Below are 27,443 nucleotides of genomic sequence, written 5' to 3' on the forward strand. Positions count from 1 at the left end.
CTCATGACCGAAAACTGTCGTTGTTCGGTATTGACAATTCTACTCGAAATATAACGATGGATTATTTATAGAGGTAAACGATACATACTTTTGTGAACTACCAGCAGTGTGCTGACATAATGCAAGCATTGTGTGAGTGCTGGACACATGCACACCTGCCTGCTGAACTCCACTTCGGATGCTTGTTTATTTTTATTGAAAGATTTTAGTGAAGTTGGTTGGGACAAAGGCGTTCAGAGGCAGTGTTATGGTTCTGTTCATAGTAGTGTCGAGAGAAAAATTCACTTGCGGTGGCGGCATGTAACTTCTACAGTAGATTATTCGCTGAGTTCAACAACCCCATTCCAATGAACGGATCACCGTCAGCGTCATATGCCATTAGTCAAAGAATCTTTGTGAAGAGATTTGGAATTACATTCATTGTGTAGAAGCTTAGTCTGGTGAGTAGGAACTGTTCGCTACAACATCTCCCTCCCCCCCCCCCCCTTTTTCCAGGAAAATATTGAAAATTATTGTCCCGTAACCGATCCTGACATTATTTCTTGGTTACAATTTACAAATCGTGAGCGCAGTATTACAACCACATCACAGATGTAAGAACTTTCAGAATAGCAGCGCGTCAGCAATCGTGAGTATCGAAATAATTATGAAGAATCCGCGTCGATTGCACAAACTACCTGGTGTTTACCTAGGTTTCAGCGTGGGTAACCTCGCCTTCTTCAGAACAAATATAAAACACCTTGCCTAAATAGGCATAGTCAAAGGCTAAAATCAACACCTACAGCGGCAAGACCCCATGAATTTTTTTTACAAATACACTGTACATATGTACCAAGTCAATCAAATACTTGTCTCAATCCTGTGTGTGCTGCCTCGCCCCAGCCAACGTACGATGGCCACAGGCTCTCCACCGAACTGAGACACCGCAGGCTTCTCACATGCGCGGCTATCGAAATCACTGCCCATGCGCGCGGCCAGGACACGCTCTTCTTATGCATGGGAGCAGCATTACAAAGTTAACACGGATCGGGACCTAACTGATTACCAAAAGTTGTCGCACGCATAGCAAATTGAGCAATTGATAAAAGCGATGATGCGGGAATTAAGACATATTTAATAGCAACGTACGACAAACTTTGTGAACGGATGGTATATCAGCCACAAGCTAATATGGAGACCCTAGAATTAGGTAGAAATTACAACTAAACTAAAAAGATAGCTATGATAAGGACGTTATTGTTAACGGATAAAACAGCACTAATAATATCTGCTGTAGAACCAACCATAGTCGCTAGATCGCCATAGTACTAAGCGGCCGACCAGGACGTAATCAGAAGACGTTAAAGATTTATAACATACCTTGTCTCCATGGTCTTATAATGACATAGAAGCCAACGAAGATATATAAAATACCCCCTAAAAGCGCAGCAATAAGAAAATAAAAATGGTGATCTTCTTGGCTAACCAAACCCTCAAACACAGTAGGATGGAAAACGAACCAAAATTGGGGGGAGGGGGGGGGAGGGGGAAGCGTCGTTACCATCTGTGACCAATCAACATCGTGCGCGTGCATCAACCACAGATGTGACGTACTTAACATCACGTGCATTAAAGAAATGGAAATAACGAAAGAATGGCCTACTTTTGAATGCATGACGTGGAAACCGCCGAACTATACGTACAGTTGACGTTGAATATACAGTATCCGGGCACTCTCATGTAATTCAGAATTCACCATAAGATGTCATGAAAGGCGGACCGACCATTGTAAACTGGTCGGTCAGGAGAGCTGGGTAATTTCGTACTTGATATCATCTGAGCAACTAACACTTTTAAGGCCGCCGAAAGCAACTGCTGAAGATGTGATTGTGAAGTGGAAATAAAAAGGAACAATCAGAGGTAAACAAGATCAGGTCGACTTTATGTACTGACGGACAGGGACAGCCGAGCATTGCGGAAAGGTGGTTGTAAAATATCGCTTGAAATCAGCGGAAGGAATCACTCATGAGTTACGAAGTGTTACCATTCCAAGATGCTACTCCAGGAGAGTGTAAAAATAAATGTGCCCAACGGAAAATAATAAACGCTAAAATCAAGATTTGGCCCTATATGACTACCCCTTAAGCAGATCTTAGGATCTCGTAATGGACTTTAACATATAAATTACAACCTAAATATAAATGAATGATTAAGGCAACTGATACTAATAAATGATGAACGTTGTTCCTGCTTATATATTTATTGTAGATAAAAAAAACTTTATATTACAAAGTTCACATTTCCTAAGTAAAATTACTAATCAATTGCCCATCTCTGCCCCTTATTACGACTGCGAGGTCTAACATCAATAACGCAAAATGACTGAAATAATCTACGTACCAAATACACAAAGACACTAATTTCAAAGATGGTCTACGGTGGTGTGGAACCTCAGTTGAAATAAACGTGATCACAGCTGTTTAGCTTTTATACACCTAATAAGCCGAAGCAATTTACGATATCACCATATCTACTGCGTCCGGTGCGTCGAAGTGATGGTTCTCGTACTCGTCTGCGACGATGGAAGAACTCCGGCCACAAATAAACTCTTTCAACCAGTAGGACGGCAGAAGGCGGTCCTCTGACTAATATACTCTATCACTGTCTTCTCCCCTCTGTGTTCTACAGACGAGAAACGCAAACTCCCAGCACAAGTACTGAGTTCATATAATGTCTAGGCAGAGGAAGTGCTGCGTACTCAAGGATGACTTCCAACCCAGAGGTGAAGTCCAGAATCGAATTGGTTCGCAACAGTGCAGCGCCAACCTTGTGTGAATGCTCTGGAAAGCTAATCATTTGCATATCGCAGCATCTTCTTCCTGTCGTTGAAATTTCGCGTCTGTAGCGCGTCATCTTCGCGGTGTAGCAATTATAATGGCCAGTAGTGTGGTTAAGCTAGAAAACAGTAGCTAAGAGAATAGCGTGAGTAGTCAGTGTATGCTTCTCAGCGGGCGAACAGATACTGCGTTACTTCTGCCTCCTTGAAGAATTGTGGCAGAGGGATTGCAGTGACAGGATTTCCAGAGTAATAGGGTTTCAGATAAAGGAGATGGTCTTCGGGACTGCGCGCCTTCAGCTCCCAGCGAGGTCCCTTCCGCGGCAGGTCGACACCCCCGGCGGCGGAGAGGTCGCGGCAAACATCCAGCGCACTCCGCCTTATCTGCCGCCCCCGCGTCCCGGCTCTGCAAACACGGAGACGCCACGGGACGCCGCAGACGACACGTCCCGACCACATCGCGACGCTCCAGAAATGCGGTCCCATATGCCGCACACTGCCCAGACACCTCTCGTACCGGATCTGCCGCGATCTGTCGGGCTCCGTACGTGCCTGCTGGGCTCGGAAGGTAGTGGTGTCACGCAGGAAAGCAGTCAAGCTCTATCAAGGTGACTCAAGTGTGCGGCTTCGGCGCCGGCGATCTTTGGAGTGGCGCACAATACAGAGTGATCCATGTAAACAAAAACCTCTTCAGTGGATCATAACTCGTTCCGAAAGCTCGTATAAACGGGAAGGTTGTTTTAATGTTCTCAGTGTAGGGTTGGCAGTTATGCCGAAACAACCTGTTTTCGGTTTCGATTTTTTTCCTCGGTTATCACTGAAACAACCGGTTATCGGTTGAATCCGTTTTCTTTTCCACGGCAGTTTAATCTTATTGGTAAAACTGCTCAAATTACTTCCTGTACTAAACGTAGAAAACGAACGAAGTTTTAAAATTTTTTGACTTACTTAGTTTCAAGATAGGTAGAATGAAAATGTTAAATTAAATAGACCATTAAAAGCTCGTATAAACTGGAAGGTTCTTTTAATGTTCTCAGTTTAAGGATGGCGGGTATCGCTGAAACAACCGGTTTTCGGTTGAATCGTTTTTTTTTTTTCACGTAAGTTTAATCTGATTGTTAAAACTGCTCAAATTATTTCCTGTACTAAACGTAGAAAACGAACAAAGTTTGAAAATTTTTTGACTTACTTAGTTTCAAGATACGTAGAATCAAAATGTTAAATTAAATAAACAAATAAAAGAAAATTTAGTCCACCCACCATTAGCTAATTTTCCCGAAAAGTGATAAGTGGTTGGATAAGACTGATTCAAATTTTTTGTAGCTCTGCTCAAAAAGCTGAAACATTTTGAAAGCTTTGGAGCAAGGCACGCTAGCAGATACTGTATTCCTTGATTCCTGAAAAGTATTTGACTCAGTACCACACCTACGCTTATTGTCAAAAGTACGATCGTATGGCATATCAAGTGAAATTTGTAACTGGAGTGAACACTTTTTGGTAGGGAGGACGCAGATTGTTATCGTCCATGGAGATATATCGTCAGATCCAAAGAAACTGGAACACCTCCCTAATATCGTGTAGGGCCCCCGCGAGCTCGTAGACGTGCTACAACACGACGTGGAATGGACTCGACTAATGACTGAAGTAGTGCTGGAGGGAACTGACCCCATGAATCCTGCAGGACTGATCATGTACCCGTAAGACGGTGGAGGCTTCTTCTGAACAGCACGTTGCAAGGCATCCCAGATATGCTCAATAATGTTTATGTCTAGGGAGTTTGGTCGCCAGCGGAAGTGTTGAAACTCAGAAGAGTCTTCCTGGAGCCACTCTGTAAAAATTCTGGAGTGGGGTGCCACATTGTCCTGCTGGAATTGGTCAAGTCCATTGGAATGCACAATGGACATGAATGAATGCAGGTTATTAGACAGGATGCTTATGCGCGTGTCACCTGTCAGCGTCGTATTAAGACGTATCAGGGGTCTCATGTCACTCCAACTGCACAAGCCGCACACCATCACATAGCCTCCACCAGCTTGAACATTTTCCTGCTGGCATGCAGTGTCCATGGACTCATGAGGTTCTTTACAAAGCCGTACATCTCCGTCCACTGGATACAATTTGAAACGAGACTCGTCCGACCAGGCAACATGTTTCCAGTCATCAACAATCCAATGTCGGTGTTGACGAGCCCACGCGAGGGATAAAGCTTTGTGTCATGTAGTCATCAAGAGTACACGACTGGGTCTTCGGCTCCGAAAGCTCACATCGATGATGTTTCGTTGAATGGTCAGCACGCTGACACTTTTTGATAGTGCAGCATTAAAATCTGCACAACTGGCGGAAGGGTTGCACTTCTGTCACGTTGAACGATTTTCTTCAGTGGTCGTTGGGCCCGTTCGGGCAGGATCTTTTTCCGCCCGCAGCGATGTCGGAGATTTGATGTTTTACTGGATTTCTGATATTCACGATACACTCATGAAATTCTCATACGGGAAAATACCTTCTCGTTACCTCGGAGATGCTGTGCCCCGAAAGTAACACCTTGTTCAAACTCACTCGTTGCCGACCGATGCGCCTATACTGCTTGTTTACATATCTCTGTATTTGAATACGCGTGCTTATATCTGTTCTTTGGCGCTTCAGTTTAGAAGTAACTTCGGTTGTGCCCCAGGGAAGTGTATTGTATCTCGTTAGCTCTGGCGGAATCAAACGTACCATACGTTGCTGGCAAGTTGATTACTTTTTCTATACATTAGGTCCTTTGTCCGGTGTAATGCCTAGCTTGCCTGGCTCGTGTTACCTCGTCCATAGGGGCGTCGGTTGCTGTTGTGAAGTCTGTGACCGGCCGCATGACAATAACGAATAACCAGTGATCTTTTCCGCAGTCTTTAGTTGGCACAAACATGCAGTATACACTTCCAGAGCGCTCCACCAGGAACACTAGAGGTGAACCATGGATTTACCTTATTGCACTTCAGACCATAAGGCCCGGAGTACGCCAGCAATCACCAGGTCTACATCGTACCCGCCGACGACCGTCAGTTGCGTGCAGGTAGAACCTTCTTTCATTCCTGAAGACCACTGTGTGCCATTCCATCTTCAAGTGATCTTCCGACGCCACCCGCCGAGCCGTGCAAACTGATGCTGTGGCTTGAGTGGAAGATGAACTACAGGTATGTGTGCTGGTAGTCGTACAGATGATAACAAGTTCCCAAAAGTTCCTGTTGATACGCCGGAGCTCACAAGTCCTCTTACCTGTTCTGTGGTAGTTGTGCGATCTGCCACTGCTGCCCTTACAATGCGATGGTTCTCGCGGGCGTGTGTGCTGCATGGACACCCAGAACATCGTCTGCAGAAGTGAGAATGTACATGGGATCACTGATACAAGCATCGTTGCACAGCTGACGCGTCACGTTCATCTTGCGAGGAAATTATCAGAAATGACCATGCCACCACTCGCAAGGTCACAATTTCACCCCTTTCTACTCCACTCTGTTGGCTCTAGGAAGCACGAGTGTGTCTCTGTGGCATGACTGCCTTCTTGCTTCATACGTCTGCACCACACTCAGCCTTGTGGCGATTGACATTCCCTGTTAAACGGTAGGCAGAAATGGCGCTGTATTAGCTAAGCCACTACGATATCTGTTGGCCCTATATCTCTACCCACCAGGTGGCTTATGCTATCATTGGATTAAAATCGACGTCACTAATTTTTTTCCCCCGGAATCGGCTCTGCTCAAGTCAGTATAAACGGGTACTTCATCATAACACACAGTAATGACTCCATATCTAACTACTGTACTTGTTTGAGATAGCCAGTTCGAATCACGATTTCAACAAGACTTCAGCTGTGGAGTATATTTTCGCCACTCTGCCTGTTCTTTCTGTTTGCGCATTGTGGTTGTCGCCTCCGTAGCTGAGGCCGCTAATACACTCATACACGTGTGTGTGTACGTGCCTGCGTGCCTGTGTGCGCGCGCGCTCGTGTGAGGCTGAGTGAAGTTGTTGACAGTGATTTGGTACGTCCATTGTACACAGAACGGTTCCCTTAGCTCTAATACCGAGGAGTGGGCTGTATGATGTCTTCAGCTTTCACTCTCGTCCGTCTCACATCGTCATACAGCACTGTACGCTACACCACACACACTACCATTACAGTCACTAAACGCTCATCAGGTACACTGAAGACATAACTCTCAAATACCGTGTGTTAAGGAGGACGAGAACCCTTCGCGGTTAGGTGGTTGCACAACAACTCATAATCTAAAAATGTTCAAATGTGTGTGAAATCTTATGGGACTTAACTACTGAGGTCATGAGTCCCTAAGCTTACACACAACTTAACCTAAAATATCCTATGGACAAACACACACATCCATGCCCGAGGGGGGAGTCGAACCTCCGTCGTGACCAGCCGCACAATCCATGACTGCAGCGCCCAGACCGCTCGGCTAATCCCGCGCGGCAACTCATAATCTCCGACCGTCAGTGTTACAGTACTCTTTCTTTCTTTATCTTCTGTTCCTCTGTCCGTAGAATAATGGCAAAAGTCACTTCTTTCAGTTATATCGAATTGGATCAGGTTTGTGGAAATATCCATATTTATTTTCTTCCTACGATATTTTCGTGTAATGTTTTGACTGAGATAAAATCAAAAAAGGGTTCAAATGGTTCTGAGCACTATGGGACTTTACGCCTGAGGTCATCAGTCCTCTAGAACTTAGAACTACTGAAACCTAACTAACCTAAGGACATCACACACATCCATGCCCGAGGCAGGATTCGAACCTGTGACCGTATGGATCACGCGGATCCAGACTGTAGCGCCTAGAGCCGCTCGGCTACACCGGCCGGCTGCGATAAAATCCCAATGCATTTTATTTACGTACTGAACAAGGCCTTTGAGCGCATTTGGAAGGAAATCCATAAAAAAGGTTTCTCTTATATTATTACTATTAAGAATATTCACGTACGTTATTACTTTTAAGAACACCACATACTAAGAGCATTATAACTACTTCTTAATACAGATTCCACGTACCTCCTACAAATAGTCTTTAAATGTTCTGTTACTACATTGTCTATTTGATGGTGCCAGTTCCAGTAGGTCATAACTGTAACACACAGGTAATTAGTTGAGTCGTAGACCTTTATATTTATTTCGACTTCCTCCCGGTCGTCTCGCCATGAGGAAGTAATGTTAGCTCGGTTGCGAGTAGGGCATTTTCACCGCCACTTGTTGAGTGGCGATCCTGTACCCAGCTGTCCTCCCTGTAGCCAGCCATTAACAGTCAGACATTTCCTGATCCTCTGCCCTTGTTTTAGTCACTTACGTCTCAGGGTCGAGCTGCCGCCCGCCTTGCCGGACATTTTAGCGGATGACACACGAGCTGTGGCTCGCGTTTTAAGTTTTTATAAAAAGCAGTAATATGACAAAAGAGATCTAATTTCTACCTGGTGTCTCCGGTGTCTTGTGACGTCTTTTAGATACTTTTCCGTAACGTCTTGACGTTTTAGATTTGTTTTCTCTTCCTATCTGTAATGGACCTCGAAACGGTTTTTTTTACCCTCGCTGTCCCAGCGTTCTCTGTTTCTATACTGGGCGCTTATGACATAAGATGTTTTGCGCCATAACCCCCCCCCCCCCCCCCAAAAAAAAAATACCTTTATATTTGAGTGAATTATTGTATAACCAGAAATTAAAGGACTCTTTTTAGTACTCATGTAGAAGACCTCACTTTTTATTGTTTATGTCAACAATCACTTTTCGCACAATTCAGATATCTCATCTGAATAATTTTGTATCATCTGCAATACCAGGGCACAGGTTAACTAAGGAAGCTATAAATTATTTGATAGAACCCATTCTGTGGCATTAATTTGGGAATGGATGGATGTGTAGGGGAAATAGGTGTCTTTGTGTGGTGAAGCGGAGCGGGGAGGAGGGGGAGAGGGAGAATTTACAGGAGACCAAGACCTGATTACAGAAACCAGGTTCAAGTGGATGTCGGCTGCAATAGCTGTATAGAGATGAAGAGGATTTCACAGGATAGACTAGCGTGTAGAACTGCATCAAATCGCCTTCGGACTGAGGATCAAAACGGCAGTAATTCAGTGATTTACCAAAGGAAACCAACTCTGCTCTCAGATGCTCTCTGGCAATGCTGTTGGCCACAGAAGTATCGTTGGTAGACCATTTTTAAGAAATGAGAACACATTCTGCATTTCTTTTTGGTGAACTATGTAGTAGATCCCTTTATTATTATTATTATTATTATTATTATTATTATTATTATTATTATTGTTGTTTACGTATGGGCCCAAGACGACCACGCGAGGTACAATCCATCAATGTCACTTCTACTGGTTGGCCTTCTTTGTGTCAAAATTTGTTTCATCCTTTCAGAACGAAGTGTCTTTCTTTGATCAGACCATGGTGCTACAGTCCATGTTCTAATTTCCCTCTAACCAAATTTTCAAGAAAATATTTTTGGCCAGAATGTTTTTCTATCCGTAAAGACTGTCTGAGTTACAACCAGTTACCTTAAGATCCTCAATCACAGCGATCCATGTGGGTCCGAATCCCGATCCAGTACAAAAATACTGTTAATTTCAGTTCAAACCCCATTACCTGCACACCGGCTTGCTAGTGAAAATTAACGTGCATTTTTAATGTCTGTTGATGTGTTGCCAACAATCGCAATAGGTGTCGTTATTTCTGGTCAAATACGCAAACATCTTACTGACGGTGAGTAAGCAATTGATACTTACGATATATTCGTGAACGATAAAGAGGGACGGTAGGTGTGAGCTTCGATTGTCGCTCAGGCAGAAAAATTTGTATCCTTATTTTAGATAAAAACATCTAGCAGCTGGTAAGAAAAACCGATACGTAACATTTGATTTCACATAGTTAACAATCCGATTACGTGTTGGGTTCGTATCTCTGTCACAGAACACCCCATCATGCGCTTCATATTTAAATGCATGCACACTTTATTACTTCTGAATGGACGTATATCAGACATCTTTCGTGGTTAGTTAATAGGGACGAAAGGGTCTAGATAGGAATCCCAGTTTATTACAAAAACTGTCGTCTTTTATTTTCAAGTTTAGTTTTGATTACTGATAATGGAGAAAATTTCTGTAATTCATGACACTTCATGGCTAGTCAGCAATATGACATGATTATATTAGATTTGATTTAATTAGATTAATACTTGTTCCATAGGTCATGAATACCACAATTCGTAATGATGTGGAACATCTCATTTTAATGAAAGATTTCTTTACAAACCATGATTCAATTTCTTTACAACAATTTTTAGCCCTCTCTCTTTCTTTTTCATTTCTCCCCCCCCCCCCCTTCTCTCTCTGTCTCTCTCTCTCTCTCTCTCTCTCTCTCTCTCTCTCTCTCTCTCTCTCCCCTCTTTTCTCTCTCTCTCACACACACACATCCTTTTCTTATTTTTATTTGTTTGTTGTGCTCGGCTATCGTCCAAACACAAAAACGTCCATGAATGAGTTTCTTATTTTTGAGTATACTTACGAAAGAAATATAAAAATAACTATGAGAGTTACTGGTTTATGATGCTTAGTTCGCAGTCACTTCTGAGCATTATTAGTAACTACGCTCCAGTCCCTAAACCTAGTTACAGAAATGAGAATCAGACGCATTACGTATTCCAGGCCGTAGCAGCCGCGTCTTTGAAACGCTAGCTATGCTCACTTCCCAGCCCACTGTAGGACTACTTCGGTTCGTCGTCTTCCTGCTGGTACTGTAACTGAGATTTGACAACAAGGCAAGGTATGTTTGCAACTCTGTGATCGACAAGTTACTTCCTGGTGTGCACGGAATTTAGCTTCACTTGATTTTTCCTGTTATTTCCATTGAATAATGTGAGTTATCACTTGAGGTGTAATAAAAGATTGTAAATTTACGTTTTTCAGCCCAGGAAAGTCGTTGCACATGGAAATCGTAACTAATCTCGTCCTTCAAATAGCCGTTTACAAATTCTAGCCACTATTGGCCTCGTAAGAAAAAACCAAGACTCATACCTCTTCGCTAGCTCTGTCTTAACGTGCTGACCTGTGAAAAAGGGTCTGCTAAGGTTCGTGGTTCCAGTCTCGCTGACTATAACGTTTCTGTCCCTTCTGTGAAAGAACTACAAGCACTCAGATCAAACACCGTCAGAGAAATCGCAAAAAAATACTTTTTGGTCTTAGTGCAGTGGTAAAAACGTACAGTGCTGCACAAAAGGTAACGCCTCTTTCTGCTTCAGCAAGCAAAGTTTGGGTTGCTAGGAATATTTATTTATGAAATACCACATCTGTATACCTCTTGAGTATGACACAGCATACCAATTAAACACAGACCCAATCGAAATCTAAGTGAGTAGTATTTTACTAATTTGTGCCGATAGAGGTGTGCTTGTGTACAGGTACTCAGTTTTCTTAAAATTCATTGTAAGGTTGTCGTGGGTAGTTCTATTTCGTTACTTATAGAACAGTGCGCAATTTTTGTAAGTTCTTAAAGCAATAGTAAACATGAGAGAGAAATTAATCATCAACAATGTATGCAAATTCTCTGACGTTATCAATAACAGTCTGACAATGCATATGCAGTTTATTGACGTTTTTGGCACTATGCACTCTCCCCATACATAATACAAAAATTTCGAGAAGCATCTGCTGCCTGGCCATCTATTAAACCTGAAAAGAACAAAATTTCGCAGAAGTTAGCCCTTTTCCCTGATGCGACTATTTCGGGTTGAAAAGTGAAGGGAATTATGTTCAAAGTTCCATTAGATTGATAACTTCAGCAGCCACCGGAATTGTGTTTTAAAAAATGTAGCACTAAATATACTCGAAATCGCGACATCTTATCTACAGCGAGCGATGCTTACCATTATGAGACTAGCTGACATGTAGCTACAGCAGCTCCAGAAGTCAACATCAATTCCTCCAGAACTTCCCCATTACACAGTGCTCTGAGATAATGCATATGGCCAGATCGAGAATTCTTAGAGAAAGACAGTTACAGTTTTTCGTTTGCACTGCACGACGTTTTCAACAAGCAGATAGCGCCATAGAGTAGCTCAAGTGGAGAGGAACACTTCCTATTTAAATTTCCGCATCCTACACTGTTGGCAGTTATGTGTAGGTGTCAGTTACGTGATTTTCTTTTGGTGATTACAAAATAGCGTCGAATGTATGCAGTGGATAGCCAAGGCAGTTAGTTCATAGTGATTCGGTCAACTAAGTAAATGAATGTACTGAACATGCTAAAAAGCACTACAAGGAGCCTGTGTGTCAGAACTCTCATCCATTGTGGCGCAACGTCGTTACGATAGAAACATGATGCACAGAGAAGAGGATTTGGTGGTCTGTTGGATTGGATCATAGGTTTATATACTTATGGTCTGGGTGGGATTCCAACTTATGCTGATGATTTTTGATAGGGAGAGACAGATTCTATTCTTTTCTGGCTATGCTAAGTGAACAAAGTATAATGGCTGTGGTCTGAAATTCACATTAAACATGATACTCCTTCTCTACCAAGTAGACGTTAGGTTGTCAGGAATGGCGACATGTAAAACGTCTATCACCAGTAACCTTTCTTATACTAGTTACTTATTTCTAGTGACGAAAAAAACGCTATGTAGGGTCACAGGACACTTATTCAATTTTTATTTGAGATTCTGTATGTCGATAAAATTGGTTCTGAAATGGGAATGCAACTCAGACCGCCCTTAAAGCGCAATTTGATCTCTTCGTGACAATACAGCTCGACTACAACTTGTTGTTTTTTTAAAACTGCAGATTCCTCAACATCTCCACAAGTTGCGATTGAATGTATTCGAATCATGGCCAGCCACTAAAGTTTTCATCATGAATTATCAAGCTCAAGCATGAAAACACCTATCTGCTGGTGGATAATAATTTTGATTTTTAATGTATTTTCATTCGTTGTCAACACTAACGATATCTATCATTTTTGACCCCCAGGGAGACACAAAACTATTTGCGAGAGCATTCTAAGTTCGGGGATGTTATTTCGACCTGCTGGTGGAGAAAACATCGGTAGTTGACGACTCTTAGTGTGAAGTCAACAACAATATGTGTGGGGTTCGGTTCTCAAACAGCACTTAACTATTCGTCATATTATTTCTAGTTCAAACATGCTTACATGTTTCTGCTGGTGTAACAAACCCATATTTGATGTTCGTTTTCTCTAGAATAGATCAGCGATAGGTGTCGGGTTGGAATCCTGGAAAGGAAAAAATTAATTTTCGTCTCATCATTTCAGTTAAAACATCTAGCCACTGCCGAGAAAATCCGATATATCACAGTAGATTGTTCTTCGATAACAATCCGATTAGGTTCTGGGTTCGAATTCCTATCCACCACAAAACTTGCCTCACGGCATTTCAAGTAAGGTACTTGCGAAGAAGCAATATTTAACATCCCTCCGTTCCAAATGTTTACATTATGTAGTTTAAAGTAGACATTTGATACCTGATACTGTCTAAAATTGAGGTATATCACTTTCTGTATGCCTAGTTAGGAACGACTGTTAGTTTCCGTCAGTCACGAAATCTTTGCTTAGTCTGCATGACCTGGGTTTGAATCCATATGCAGAACGAGACGGTTCGTCATGTCATTTGAAGTTCATACATATTCTCAACTAGCTGCTCTTGGATAAATTAAATTTTAATGTCATTTTGCGTTAAATAATAAGTACGGTATGTTACTTTGAAGAGGAAATCATGAATACGACGTTACTACGTGCATTACATGTCTGACGTAATCACGAGAGTGGTAACATTTCAGGTATGTCATTTATTGTAATAAATATGAGCTTACAAGCATTAAGGACAGTCTTATCTGTGATAAGGTGTTCCCTGATATTTGTAGTATCGTGGTATTACTTTACATCTTTAGTTATCGCGATACAGAGCAGTGTTTTCTAGTGGTGACTTGTTGGAACCATTTTCAGTAGTCAAACGACTGTACCGATGAGCGATTAGAGGATCTGCTAGAAAGCTGCGTATTGCGGGTTGCATACGAATCAGGTGAAATGCAATTCAGGTCGTTCGGATACTTTTGAGCATGACTGTACATACAATGTGGTCAACAGTAATCCTTTGAGTCCTACGTATTAGTTTTAATTTAAGAATTTGTACCAGACAGGACCTGTTTGGTCTAAAGCCAGCTTCCTATTCACCGATTTTAGGTTATAATTTTTCTTGGGCTCGATCAAGTAAACAATGGGAGAGAATTTCGTGTGTGACCGGGAGAAGAGAGATCCCTTGGTGATTATTAACATCGGTTCTATCGCTTTTTTATGCAGTGGATGAATTAGAGCAGTTTTCCAGCCCTCAGGTATCTTCCCAGTTTGCCAGATACGCCCTATCATTTGAGTGATAACTTTTATAGTTCTAGGGTCAGCTGAGTTTAGTAGCTCTGCAATTCTACCGTCTTCTCCAGATGCTTTATTGTTTCTAAGCTTCTTAATTTGTTTAATTATTTCCATTTAGTTAAGTTATTTAGATTTGGCTTCGGTGTTATTAGTTCGCAATGGCCTGAACTTATTCGTTGGTTCTTGATTGTTTAATAATTTTTCAAAATAATTCGGAAGTACCTTACAGTTTTCCTGGTTGTTAAGAGCCAAACAGCTATTTTCACTTTGAAGCAATTAATGCACACGAAATCCAACCACCCTTTTCTTATATTTCTTCTCTTTACCTAATTGAGCATTAAAATCGCCCATTAAAAATTTAACATGTTTTGAGGGAATTTCCGATGTGATGCTTTCTAAAGCTTCCCAAGCTTCATTATCCTCTTCAGGCTTCCTTACGGCTATTCTCATTAACTGGCGAATGGGCATTAATTAAAGTGTAGGCCTCATTTGCGCATATAAGAGAAATTATCATTAGTCTATTGCTATTAGGTTTTACCTCTGCTATTGCATTTAAAATATTTTTGGGGACGGCAATAGCATTTCCCAAATGGTTCAAATGGCTCTGAGCACTATGCGACTTAACTTCTGAGGTCATCAGTCACCTAGAACTTAGAACTAATTAAACCTAACTAACCTAAGGACGTCACACACACCCATGCCCAAGGCAGGATTCGAACCTGTGACCGTAGCGGTGGCTCGGTTCCAAACTGCAGCGCCTAGAACTGTACGGCCACTCCGGCCGGCAGCATTTACCAGATAAGGTGTATTATTAAGTATTCGTCTATCACTTTTACCTTTAAAAAGACGCTTATAAGCTAGAGCCATGGTGTTAATGTCCGTCATTGGTGCTTCTTGAAGTACCAAAATTTGAATTTTCTGTTCTTTTAATGTAGCTACCAGTTATGAAGTATACCTGCTTGCAAAAGTGTTTGTATGTTAAGTGTTGCAAAAAATGTATTTGTTTTGATTTTAAGTTGGCAAGAGGACTTTGATTTCCTCTATGCATTTTAAACTGACAGCTCCTGACAGATCCGAAAGACGTTGTGCCAGTAATACTACTAGTGGACTGACCACCTCGTGTAATATTATGATTATCAAAGCGCTCCATGATGATTGTACCTGAAATCAGGCGGGGTTGAGTAGACTCACTGAGTGAATTCTGAGTGTTGAGACTGGAACTCTTAGTTCTAGAATATACGATACAGCCGCACCGCTGAGAACAGACACTGACCACCTTCCCGCTTGCTACAAGACAGACGCAAAGTGGATTTGATATTATTTTGCCTTAGTCCGAGACTGCTTGTTCTATATGCGTAGCTGTCCACCGTGTCTGGTGGATCGTTCAATCTCCGCCACCTGCGACCCATACACACCCTGGTCAAGGTCGGCGTCTTAGATTTCGAGTTACAAAGTCTTGAAGCCTGGAGTAGATCTCTTTAAATGTGCACTACTGGCCATTACAATTGTTTCAAAAAAGAAGAAATGCAGATCAAGAACGGGTATTCGCTGGACAAATATATTATACTAGAACTCACATGTGATTACATTTTCACGCAGTTTGGATGCATAGATACTGAGAAATCAGTACCCAGAACAACCACCTCTGGGCTTAATAACAGCCTTGATACTCCTGGGCATTGAGTCAAACAGACCTCGGATGGCGTGTACATGTACAGCTGCCCATGCAGCTTCAACACGATACCAAAGTTCACCAAGAGTAGTGACTGGCGTATTGTGACGAGCCAGTTGCTCGCCACCATTGTCCAGACGTTTTCAGTTGGTGAGAGATCTGGAGAATGTGCTGGCCAGGGCAGCAGTCGAACACTTTCTGTATCCAGAAAGGCCTGTACAGGACCTGCAACATGCGGTCGTGCATTATCGTACTGAAATGTAGGATTTCGCAGGGATCTAATGAAGGGTAGAGCCACGGGTCGAAACACATCTGAAATGTAACGTCCACTGTTCAAAGTGCCGTCAATGCGAACACGCCGGGTGATACGCCAGTATGGCGATGACGAATACAAGCTTCCAATGTGCGTTCACCGCTATGTCTCCAAACACGGATGAGACCATCATGATGCTGTAATCAGAACCTGGATACATACGAAAAAATGATGTTTCCCATTCGTGCATCCAGGTTCGTCTTGGGTACATCATCGCAGGCCTCCTGTATGTGATGCAGCGTCAAGGGTAACCGCAGCCATGGTCTCCGAGCTGATAGTCCATGCTGCTGCAAACGTCTTCGAACTTTTCGTGCATATGGTGGTTGTCTTGTAAACGACGTCATTTGTTGACTCGGTGATCGCGACGTGGCTGCACGATCCGTTACAGCCATGCGGATGGTTCAAGTGGCTCTGAGCACTATGGGACTCAACTGCTGTGGTCATCAGCCCCACATAACTTAGAACTACTTAAACCTAACTAACCTAAGGACATCACACACATTCATGCCCGAGACAGGATTCGAACCTGCGACGTAGCAGTCGTACGGTTCCGGACTGCGCGCCTAGAACCGCGAGACCACCGCGGCCGGCACAGCCATGCGGATAAGATGCCTGTAATCTCTACTGCTAGTGATACGAGGCCGTTGGGATCTATCACGGCGTTCCGTATTAACCTCCTGAACCCACCGATTCCATATTCTGCTAACAGTCGTTGGATCTCGACCAACGCAAGCAAAAATGTCGCGATACGATAAACCGCAATCACGATTGGCTACAATCCGACCTTTATCAAAGTCGGAGACGTGATGGTACGCGTTTCTTCTCCTTACACGAGGCATCACAACGTTTCACCAGGCTACGCCGGTCAACTGCTGTATGTGTATGAGAAATCGGCTGGAAACTTTCTTCAAGTCAGCATGTTTTAGGTGTCGCCACCGGTGCTAACCTTGTGTGAATGCTCTCAAAATGCTAATCATTTGCATATCACAGCATCTTCTTCCTGTCGGTTAATTTTCGCGTCTGTAGCACGTCATCTTCGTGGCGTAGCAATTTTAATGGCCAGTAGTGTTAATAAATTCCGAATAATCCCGGTAAACAGGAAAATACATCCTATTACAATATTATTATGAATCGTAGGGTCCTGCACATGTACTATGGACGCACCATAAAAGAAGATGATGTGAAGTATTCTAGAACACTGATCTGATATTTTTGGTGCTACATTAGTGCGCCGGACACAAGAAGAAATTTAGAGATTGCACTGATGCAAATGAACATTTAGGTATACGAATGAATGACACATACGTTCAGGGAACCAAAATGGAAAGATTTGGTGTGACATCATGTCGTATAAGTTCAAAATGGCTCTGAGCACTATGGGACTCAACTGCTGTGGTCATCAGTCCCCTAGAACTTAGAACTACTTAAACCTAACTAACCTAAGGACATCACACACAGCCATGCCCGAGGCAGGATTCGAACCTGCGACCGTAGCAGTCTCACGGTTCCGGACTGCGCGCCTAGAACCGCGAGACCACCGCGGCCGGCGATAAGTTCAAGAAGACAAGTTTTCGAAGTATGTTTTGCTAAAAATCTGGTGGCCTACGTCATATCTCTCGCGAGGTGGTCATGAAATTAAGGTGAAAGAATTTACGGGGCGAAAGGAGCAAACAAAACGTTTGACTAATATAGCTCCACGAATTCTCAGTGCAGATGTACAACCACAGTGAAGCAAATTCTAACTTAAACGGGTCACAGTGCACATATGCTCTCAAAGACCACTTTATCTGCGTAGTTAAATTTTAATCGACCATTTCTGAATTGTGGGAATAGAGAGGAAATACGCGATAGTTTTACTTAAACAATCTCAAAAACTAGGAGTCGTACTGCTAAATAAAGTGGGAGTAGGTAAGTTCATACTTGTCAGAACTGCAACGCCTACGGACGTCGCTCACAAAAGCATCAAGCTCCTATGACACGAAATGGTGTTACGAATAAGCGATATAGCATTTCAACACATTAAAGTCAGTCGTATCACGTATCTGTAGGGACGCGATGCAGTTCAAAGCCGATTCACTTTACATAATGATTTCTCACGACTTTCCAAGTTTTGGTCTCAATTAGTAGTTTCTATAACTATTACTACAGTGAACCCGAATATCTGCGTTTTTTGTTGTGATTTCTATCAGGTAGTTGATTTCGTAGATTCAGCGTACTGTGCTGCGTTTATACCGGCTTCTGAAACAAAATGTACTTTTTGCTTTCTAAATCTCATGGACGCATGGGCGCACCCACGCGCCGAAAATTTACATCTGTCGTTATGCTTCCTTCTTCTTTTTGAGTCGACACATAACATTGCTTTAGTTGTGCTCAAAGACTTCAAGTAATAATGTCAATCAGGAGTGAATGACTACTGCGATTTTACCGAGTCTTCTATTGATTTCCATCATTAGAAATCTCCTCTTAGTGCAACGTCAAGGAGTTGGAAAACCTGATGACTAACGTCTCAGTAAATAAACTGCCAAAGCCGATATAATCTTCGGCCAAAGCTATTAGTGGAAGCAAATTTTTCACACGTTACGCAATCATCTGAAAAGTGATGTTGCAGAAATAATTACAGCATCAACCGCTTATTTAGCATTAGTAAAATTACCTTCATTTTATTGTAAATTTCTAGAGAAACATATATGAGTCCAAAAATGCTCCGCTAGTGTATCAGTAACCAATTTTAAGTTAGCTAAGAAACCTGTAACGCATGGCAATCTTCCTCACCGCTGCCTGCCTGTTGCTTGTTACAGTTCTGCACGCACCAAGAGACGTCGGATAAGGCAGTGTTCCCGACGTTCGCCCGCACGCGCCCACCGGATACACAGATCTCAAAGTCGGTGGCTTCGGTTCTACTCGCGTTCAACTGGACACAGGTAAGAGCATTCAACTCGACGCAGAAACCATCAACACCTTCGGTTATACATTCTGGTATTATTCTGACACTGTATCGTTGTGCAATATAGCCATTTACACACCTACACATTGTGAAACAAACGACGCAACAATATGGGAAGTCCTTGAAGACTTATTACGAGTCAGGGAATGTCGTTAATGTGAAGCCACTACGTATCCTTGTTGTCCAGTGACGTAACGGAAATGGCGTCTGTGCGTAAGCAACACGACTAGGTCGTTATTTCGTTAGCCACATTTTCTACCGCAAATGAAGTAGATAGATTTGTTTGCGATAATTTTGTACATCAGGAAAAAGTAGCTCGAGTTGATCAGTAGCAAATTAATAACGGAAACGTTTACCAAAACAAAAGTGAATCGATTTTCTACTTCGTTGGATATCTTATCGGTAATAATATTCCCCCCACCCCTCAATAACACCTCGCCTTCGACTCCATAACTGAGAGTACTTCAACATCAGCGCTCCTCCTGAGCCTTCTTACAAAATTGGGATTAATCAATTCTAATAACCTCTACTTTCCCTCCTCCTGTCCCCCCCCCCTCCCCCAAACCGTCAAATTCTGCACCTCTCCCTTAGAAATTGCGAATATATCTCTTTAAAATAAAAAAAGATGTACGTAATTTTTTGTTTCACTTCCAGTTTGGTGAGCAATACACTGACCACTGACGAACACGTCGTCACGTGTGATACCTACTACACCGTAACACTGGCATACAATATGTTTTTTTGAAACTTTCACTAACGAAGCCACAAACACACTGCATATGAGATGAGTAAATAAAGGCTCATTGTTGAACCTCTGATCTAAAAAAACAAAAAATCATTAGCAAAATCTGACGCAAAACTCGAACTGCTGTGCTATCCAATTTTCGCAATACATAAAACATTATGGAAACTGAAACATTTTGTTTCTCACTCACAGTACAGATGTACTAGATGAGTGACTAACTGTTGCCACCAAGAATAACTCTGAAAGTATGATAGGAGCTGAAAAGCTTCTGAGACAAAAGGTGCATGGGACAACGGGGCCCATATTATTATGACGTTGGTTTCTTGTTGCTAGGTCGGGTAGGTTCAGAGATATGAAGATAAACATTGTTTTTAATAGGGTGCTGTATTTTGGTACTTATGTTCTGATAGCGGCTATCAAGACGAATCCAATGATGTGTAACAGTAAGGTCTTTGAAGGTCATCGAAGGCCACAAATGTGGCACGAACATCCATTTACAGAAGGTGTCCGAAGTGATGACCACTGGTATCAATACAGTGCTACATTTTTCTTAACATCGATTGAGTGGTATTCCTTGTAAGTAGGCTGTTTAGGTTTTCTTATTGGTAACGCCACGTAGCGCTCTGAAAATCACTGGCTGTGCTGTGTGCAGTCTGTGGTTGGTTTGCATTGTGGTCTGCCATTGTAGTGTTGGGCAGCGGCAGTTGGCTGTTAGCGGCGCGTAGCGTTGCGCAGTTGGAGGTGAGCCGCCAGCAGTGGTGGACGTGGGGAGAGAGATGGCGGAGTTTTGAAATTTGTAAGAATGGATGTCATAAACTGATTGTATTGCAGTAGCTTGAGTAACGAAGATTTTTGCGAGGTAAGTGATTTGTGAAAGGTATAGGTAAATGTTAGTCAGGGCCATTCTTTTGTAGGGATTTTTGAAAATTCTGATTGCGTTGCGCAAAAAATTATTGTGTGTCAGTTTAAGCACAGTCTTGTATAATTTTTCTAAGGGGACGTTTCATCCTTATCACATCGGCACTTATCGAAACACATGCTCTGAGAATTCTGTCTCACATATCTTCTGCTGTAGTTGGAACGTCTTTATAAACAATGTCTTTTACGAATCCCCACAAGAAAAAATCCAATGCCGCCAAGTCTAAAAGTCGGGCGTACCATCCGGCCATGACTCATTTCCTCTGCATTCAATCCAATGATCTGGGAATTGTCTCTGAAGCTCATTTCTGGCCATCAGCGAAAAATGTGCCCGACACCAATCGTGTTATTCCACATTCTGTTCCTTGTTCCTAAAGGTATTTCTTTCAATAACAGACCTAATATTTCTTGCAGGAATGCGTTGTACTTCCTACCATTGAGATTTCTTTTGATGAAACAGGGACCTATACTTCTGTCCTCCAGAACTGAACACCACTCACCGACCACGGTTTTTGGTCTGCAACTTGCCGCAGCCAACATAGATTTTCAGTTGCTCAATAACGCATGTTATGCAAACTAACATTTTCCATGGTTCGTGAATGTAGCCTCGCAGGTAAATAAAATCAAATCAATAAATGTGTCATCCCTCTGAATCTGAAGTTGAGTCTATCGGCCGAATTCAATGCAACGCATACAATCCGTACCAATTAATTCTTGCTGGAGACTGATATAGTAGGGATGATATTTATGGCGATGCAGAACACGAACAACACTGCTCTGGCTCATCCCAGATACCTTTGTGATTTAACGCGAACTAACACAAGGATTTCGAAGCACAATGGCAAGAGTACCAGTTTCCGTTTCCTCGTTAGTAACTTTCCTTTGCTGGATATGTTTTCGATGCGTTAAAGTTCCAGTTGTTCTCAATTTATAATACACATATTTAAATGTACGACGTGTCGGGTGAGTACTTTGAGGATATGTTTCAGTGTATAAGTCTCTTTCTCTTACTGAATTTCGTTGGCATTCTCTGTATGTGAGAAACATATCGACTTGTTCTTCGAAGAAATACATCATTCACATTGGTGAATAGCCACCCTTGGCACAAAAAGGGCCACCAGTGCAAGCCAAAGTCATCCTGTGAAGTGAGAATCTGAGAATGTTACCTCTCCATACTTAACGGTGTACGGCAGTCAAAATTTTATATAAAATTCCAGAAGGAATTGGCAATACAACTACCATGTGATATGTCTTCCTGAGCGGTGGCGGCTGCTGTGTATGAGTACAAGAGCATGTGAACACCCTAACTTTCGACTCCTAGCAGATTTATTGGTTATTTTCCTTTGAATGATGTTACACGTACCGTAGATGCTGAAATGTGAAAGATACGGCACACACTACTGTTCCTCAAGACACAGTGGAACTTGGCAACAGGGTCGCAAGCACACCTTCAGTTGCGCACGTCTTAAGAAGCTTTTGCGCATGCGCAACTGGGGTGGCGTAATTACCTTATGGGACAAGTACATACGGTGTTGCATAACAATGTGCACAACTCACGATGAGCACATCTAGCCCTTGCCACTCAACTAGAAGTTTACGTCAGTGACACCAGGTGGTAGCACACTCGACATAAATCAGCAGCACACTCTTCAGACATGCTAATTCACTCCCTATATACTGTAGTAAAATTATACCAGATGTCAGCGTATGTTAAAGTTGTACTGACAGTAAAGATATTTTGTGGGTTTCTGAATGAGTTATACTATATTACGCTGTGAATTTTATTATACAGTAATCCTTTTGAGCCCGCATCTCGTGGTCGAGCGGTAGCGTTCTCGCTTTCCAAGCCCGGGTTCCCGGGTTCGATTCCGGGCGGGGTCAGAGATTTTCTCTGCCTGGTGATGGCTGGGTGTTGTGTGATGTCCTTAGGTTGGTTAGGTTGAAGTAGTTCTAAGTTGTAGGGGACTGTTGACCATAGATGTTAAGTCCCATAGTGCTCAGAGCAGTTTGAACCATTTTTGAATCCATTTGAGGTGCTGACAAGGGAAACTCCCCATCGCACCCCCTCCGATTTTGTGGTAAGACGGTCCAGTGGATAGGGCGTCGAAAGCTGAACACAGGTCAAGCATGAAAACAGGAAGAAGGTGTACTGAACTGTAAAAAAATAATTTAAAAAAATTGGAATTAAGATTAGGGCACTAGTCGTCTGGACGGAAAATACAATTAAAATCTTCCAACATTACATAATCTCAAATGTCCATTAACAGATTCACTATTTCGTCGTGAAACAAAGCACTACTGTGACGTTTGCCTGCGGAGCCAGTCGGAACACATGTAACAAGTGATCTAAAAGTTTCAGTTTGAGGGTGTTGTTGCACTGATGCAGGTATGTAGGCAGGGAATTAGTGTGCCATTTGCACATGTGTGCGGTAAATGTGGAAATGTGAACCATGGCGACGTTATTATCAAACGCGTCCACTTATTTTTGTTTCCTTGGTTTTTTTCTTGTTATTTTCTTGTCTGCCGAAGAACAAACACCAGTAGACACCCACCAGGGAATGAAGAATGAGACATTAATTGGACAATGAGAAAGACGAAGTCCAAGAAAAGTACCACAAAGAATGCTGCTGCTTCATGATATCCCATATCCTCATATCGCAAATCACGTAGCGCAGGGCTACGTCAACTCAAACTGGAGGCACATGAGCACCCATCCTGCAGTCTCCATCCATCTCCATGCGATTATCACGCCCTCATTCCCTTAGAAAAGGCGTTGAAGGGTCGACCTGTCGGACGAGGATGTACAACAGACAGTCACTTGCTTTTTCAAGCAGCAGGACACCATATTTTAGCAACCTGATGCATCGGTGTTGGGGGGGGGGATCCTTGGGACAGTGTTCACTAGCCTTATTGGCGTATCCATTCTGAACCGTGTGACCTTCGAACGGAAGGTTTTTGATTGTCCTCTATTTACTAAGAGCAGATCGTGGAGTTTCGCTGCAGTCTCTCTGCCACTTTCTAGTATTAACCTTGCTTGGTATGGTGTGTTCATCTTACACATCATTGCTGTTCCCTAATCCTATCCCATATTCGTGATAACATCATATCCAAAGATGTGGGCCATTTTATTTATGGCCACCCCTGGAAGTATAGCCGTCCACATCAGTTGCTTGAAAATAATCCTATAGATATTTCATGTTGACGTCGGATTCAGTTCTATTAATATTAATAGCAGCTGTCTTACATGTTTGGATGAATGTGATAGATACTTTCTTGACCAGTGTCGTCGGACCACGCAGTCATACTGTCAGGAAGGTTGGTGTTTACTGTGTTCATGGATTCGTCAGTCTTAACTTCCATTCCCATATAAACTTCTCCGACAAAGGTGAGGCGCTGCCCTTCCCCGATATTTTCCACTCCTAAAATTTTTGTGCTGTCGTCCTTAAGTACTTTCTTTATGTGCTCTAGTTTCTTCGATAATTCCTGTGTTTTTCCTTATGCGTCGGCTTGGATTTTGGAGGCTGCTGACTATGATGATCTTCGTCAGCAGTCAACACTCTTGATGAGGTGTTACTATTTTTGGTCTTTTTGGCACCACCGTCATGGCTAGCGAGGCCATACCAGATGGGATTGCTGCCTCCTTTGTCGCACGAACACTAAGTGTCTCAAAAGAGCTACGGCTCTTGAGTAAGATCAACATCCGTCTGCTCAGTGATCTGGGTACAACGGATTGTAGGTCTGTCTCCTGAGACCTCAATCTGAAATTTTTATTGTTGGATTCGTCCGCCTGTCCAGGAGAGCTTGATGAAAAGTAATGACTCCGAATTTTTTATGTGAAAACTCTTAAGGCTTTTCAAATAAAACAAACGTTATTAGTGATATGCGATTTCCTTAATCATAGCACACTTACACACCATATCTTAAATGCCATAAAAAAGGAAGCGGGATGGAATCATGGTTGTTAGTCACAATTTATATTTAAGATAATTTACTGACTTTTTCGTTTTAAGGAATTTGACATTTACACATTGTGGACGACCCAATAGATGGAGCTTTGCAAATATAGTTACCAATCCAACACACTTGGCACTCAAATAGACAGTCCCTCATTAAGAAAACAGAGTTACTGACTAGAAATTCAAACTCCCATATAGGATTTCGCTCAAAATACATATAATAAAACGAATTACCAGTAAAGGATGACTTAATGACACTTGAACACTAGTGCCAAGCTAAGATCCAATTGCATAACATGATAGAACCACTTAAATAAAAAATGTATAGCATAAACACTGATCTTTAAAAATAGATGTTCACGTACTCCGACGTGTTAATAAAAAAATTACTAGGAAGAGCTTCACAAGGAACTCAATGGATGCTATGCAGCTTAAGGTTTAGCCAGTTGTCAATCCGTAATGTTTAAGGAAACAGGTTCATGAACGAACAGGCAATACACAATATGTATTTATTTATCTACCGGCGTAACCCGCCTTGGCGGTAGGAAGATAAATACTAAAGTTTGGAAGGCGATATGTGAACAACTCCCGGTATTGACCAGGTTCTTAAACACGGCCAGCCCTAGACCTCGGACGACATTTCACTCGCCACCAAGGCTCTGGCACAGTCAAAAGTTTCTGCCGGAATCACAAAGATATTCCAATATCTCTGAAACATAGAAACACTCGCCAGAACCTTTGACTCGATATATGGGTAAGTGTGTAAAGGAACAAATTACAAGACTGACAAAACCACAACTCAGACCTTAAGTATTTTATACATGGACAACTGTATTCATAGAGTGCAGGCTTTGAAAACGCGAAAATAAAATCATTTGATTACAAGAGACACAAAGCGCTAATAAAACTTCCGAGAAAACATTCAAATAATGGCCACCACTTAACCAGGCTAACTGAACTCTTCCACACCATCTTTAAATCCGACTGCGAAAGTCTCACCACAGTAATAAGATTTCAATGGCTCTGAGTGCGTCGGTCAACATAACACAATTACGACCATTTGCTTCATATCACGTACACAATACGAGGGAGAGGGTTCCACAGCTTCACCTCTTCACTTCAAATTTGGTTCTCAGTAAAGTCACAGAACTTGTATCTCCAAGCTGCCCATGTCGCCCATGTCACACGACAACATGCAACGGTTATCACGCTCATTCTGCAGCCGTTGACACTCGTATTCCAGCGAATGTCACGAGATCAGTCAACTCGCTTCGCCCGCCAACCCGGAACATAATACACGCGAAAAGCAAAAATAGCTTAGCTCAACCACAATCGATCCCAACGATACATTAACAAAACAACACTGGCACCATCTCACCACGGCTCAATTAGGATTATACATTTTTATTCTTCATGCTACACACCTTCGAGGACTTCACTCTGAGAGTGATGAGAAGCAGTGCAAACAGAGGTCAGACTACGGCTCCGTCAGGGAAGTCAATCATAAACTGGTTTCTCGTCGTGAAAACTGTTTTCGTTGCCACGCTGACAATATTCAGAAATAAATACAGTATGTAGACATGAAAAATAAAGAGGCAGAATGTTAAAAACGTCTATTTTGTTTTCACAGATTCCCCCTTTGTACTCGGGCCTCGAAGCTGCTCGCTTGGGGACGGCAAATCTGCCGGCATTCGTGCATCTGTTATTCTTCCTACTTGTTTGAAGCGGCCTTGACGTTGTTGTTTGATATCCGGGCATTCGCTTTTTATGTGGCCTGTGGAGCCGCAAATAACACACATCCGCCGTTGGCCATCGTATACCACGACTGACTCCACTGACAATGTGTTTGTACCCTTTCCGTTTCCCAGCCGTCATTTGTAGAACGTTGCCGAATGATGCCAGGATCTATCCAGTATATTCGAATTCCACTTGAAATGCAAGATTAAATACTCGAACTGATGAAGACCTATCCGAGCACAGCAGATCACAGCATTGACAACTTCACCTTTAGAACTCTGAAATTTCGCGAAACTAGCCGTCGGTGTCATTATTGGAGTGCAAGTTTCGTCACCTATCAGCTTTGCAAACACAGCATTACCGAGAAAATTATAAGTGTAACCAACAACTTCCTCATCTTCGAGACTAAAGTTATTGCAAAAACCTATCGACAATTTCGAACAGTTTGGGACGTTCATATCCCTACGGAAACGCAAACTTTAAGCAAAACTCAATATATTCGTATCCACAGTGTGAGTGTTACGTCAATACTCACAAATTCCACCTGTTAGCGAAGGCCACAGCCTGAGGAGCTACAACGGTGATGCGACCTCACGCCACCACTGCCGACGGAGGACGTAAACCACCGGAACCGACAACTGGAAGACCAACTCTTAGGGAACATTCAAGAGCACAAAGAGTATGTTTCTCCTCGAAACATTGGGACAATAGGTGTGTGCACTTATTCGTAATAGGGTCTGCTGCTGCAACTCCTAATATCTCCAGAAAGAGCTTGAGTGTTCTGCTACTACCCAACAGGGCACTGTCCTTCAGTCGAAAGTCTCATCAGGCCTCTTTCTTATGAGCAGAAATACTTGCAGTTCCTAGCAAACAGTCTCTTCATATGTAACAGCGTCAGGCTGTAGGTACATTTGTTCGACG

The 27,443-nt window shown here is 42.5% G+C and overlaps 1 protein-coding gene across 3 annotated transcripts in view; it reads left to right on the plus strand.

Annotated features, from left to right (window-relative positions):
* LOC126278966 (guanylate cyclase 32E) overlaps nt 1-27,443 on the plus strand; it is an 829,856-nt gene that overhangs the window by 266,734 nt on the left and 535,679 nt on the right. For all 3 annotated transcript variants that reach the window (XM_049979279.1, XM_049979262.1, XM_049979270.1), the window contains exon 4: nt 19,021-19,143. In XM_049979279.1, coding sequence (XP_049835236.1) covers nt 19,021-19,143 — 123 coding nt within the window. The remainder of the gene's footprint in view (nt 1-19,020; nt 19,144-27,443) is intronic.

The sequence above is a fragment of the Schistocerca gregaria genome, chromosome 1 (genome assembly GCF_023897955.1).
Source record: "Schistocerca gregaria isolate iqSchGreg1 chromosome 1, iqSchGreg1.2, whole genome shotgun sequence".
NCBI lineage: Eukaryota > Metazoa > Arthropoda > Insecta > Orthoptera > Acrididae > Schistocerca > Schistocerca gregaria.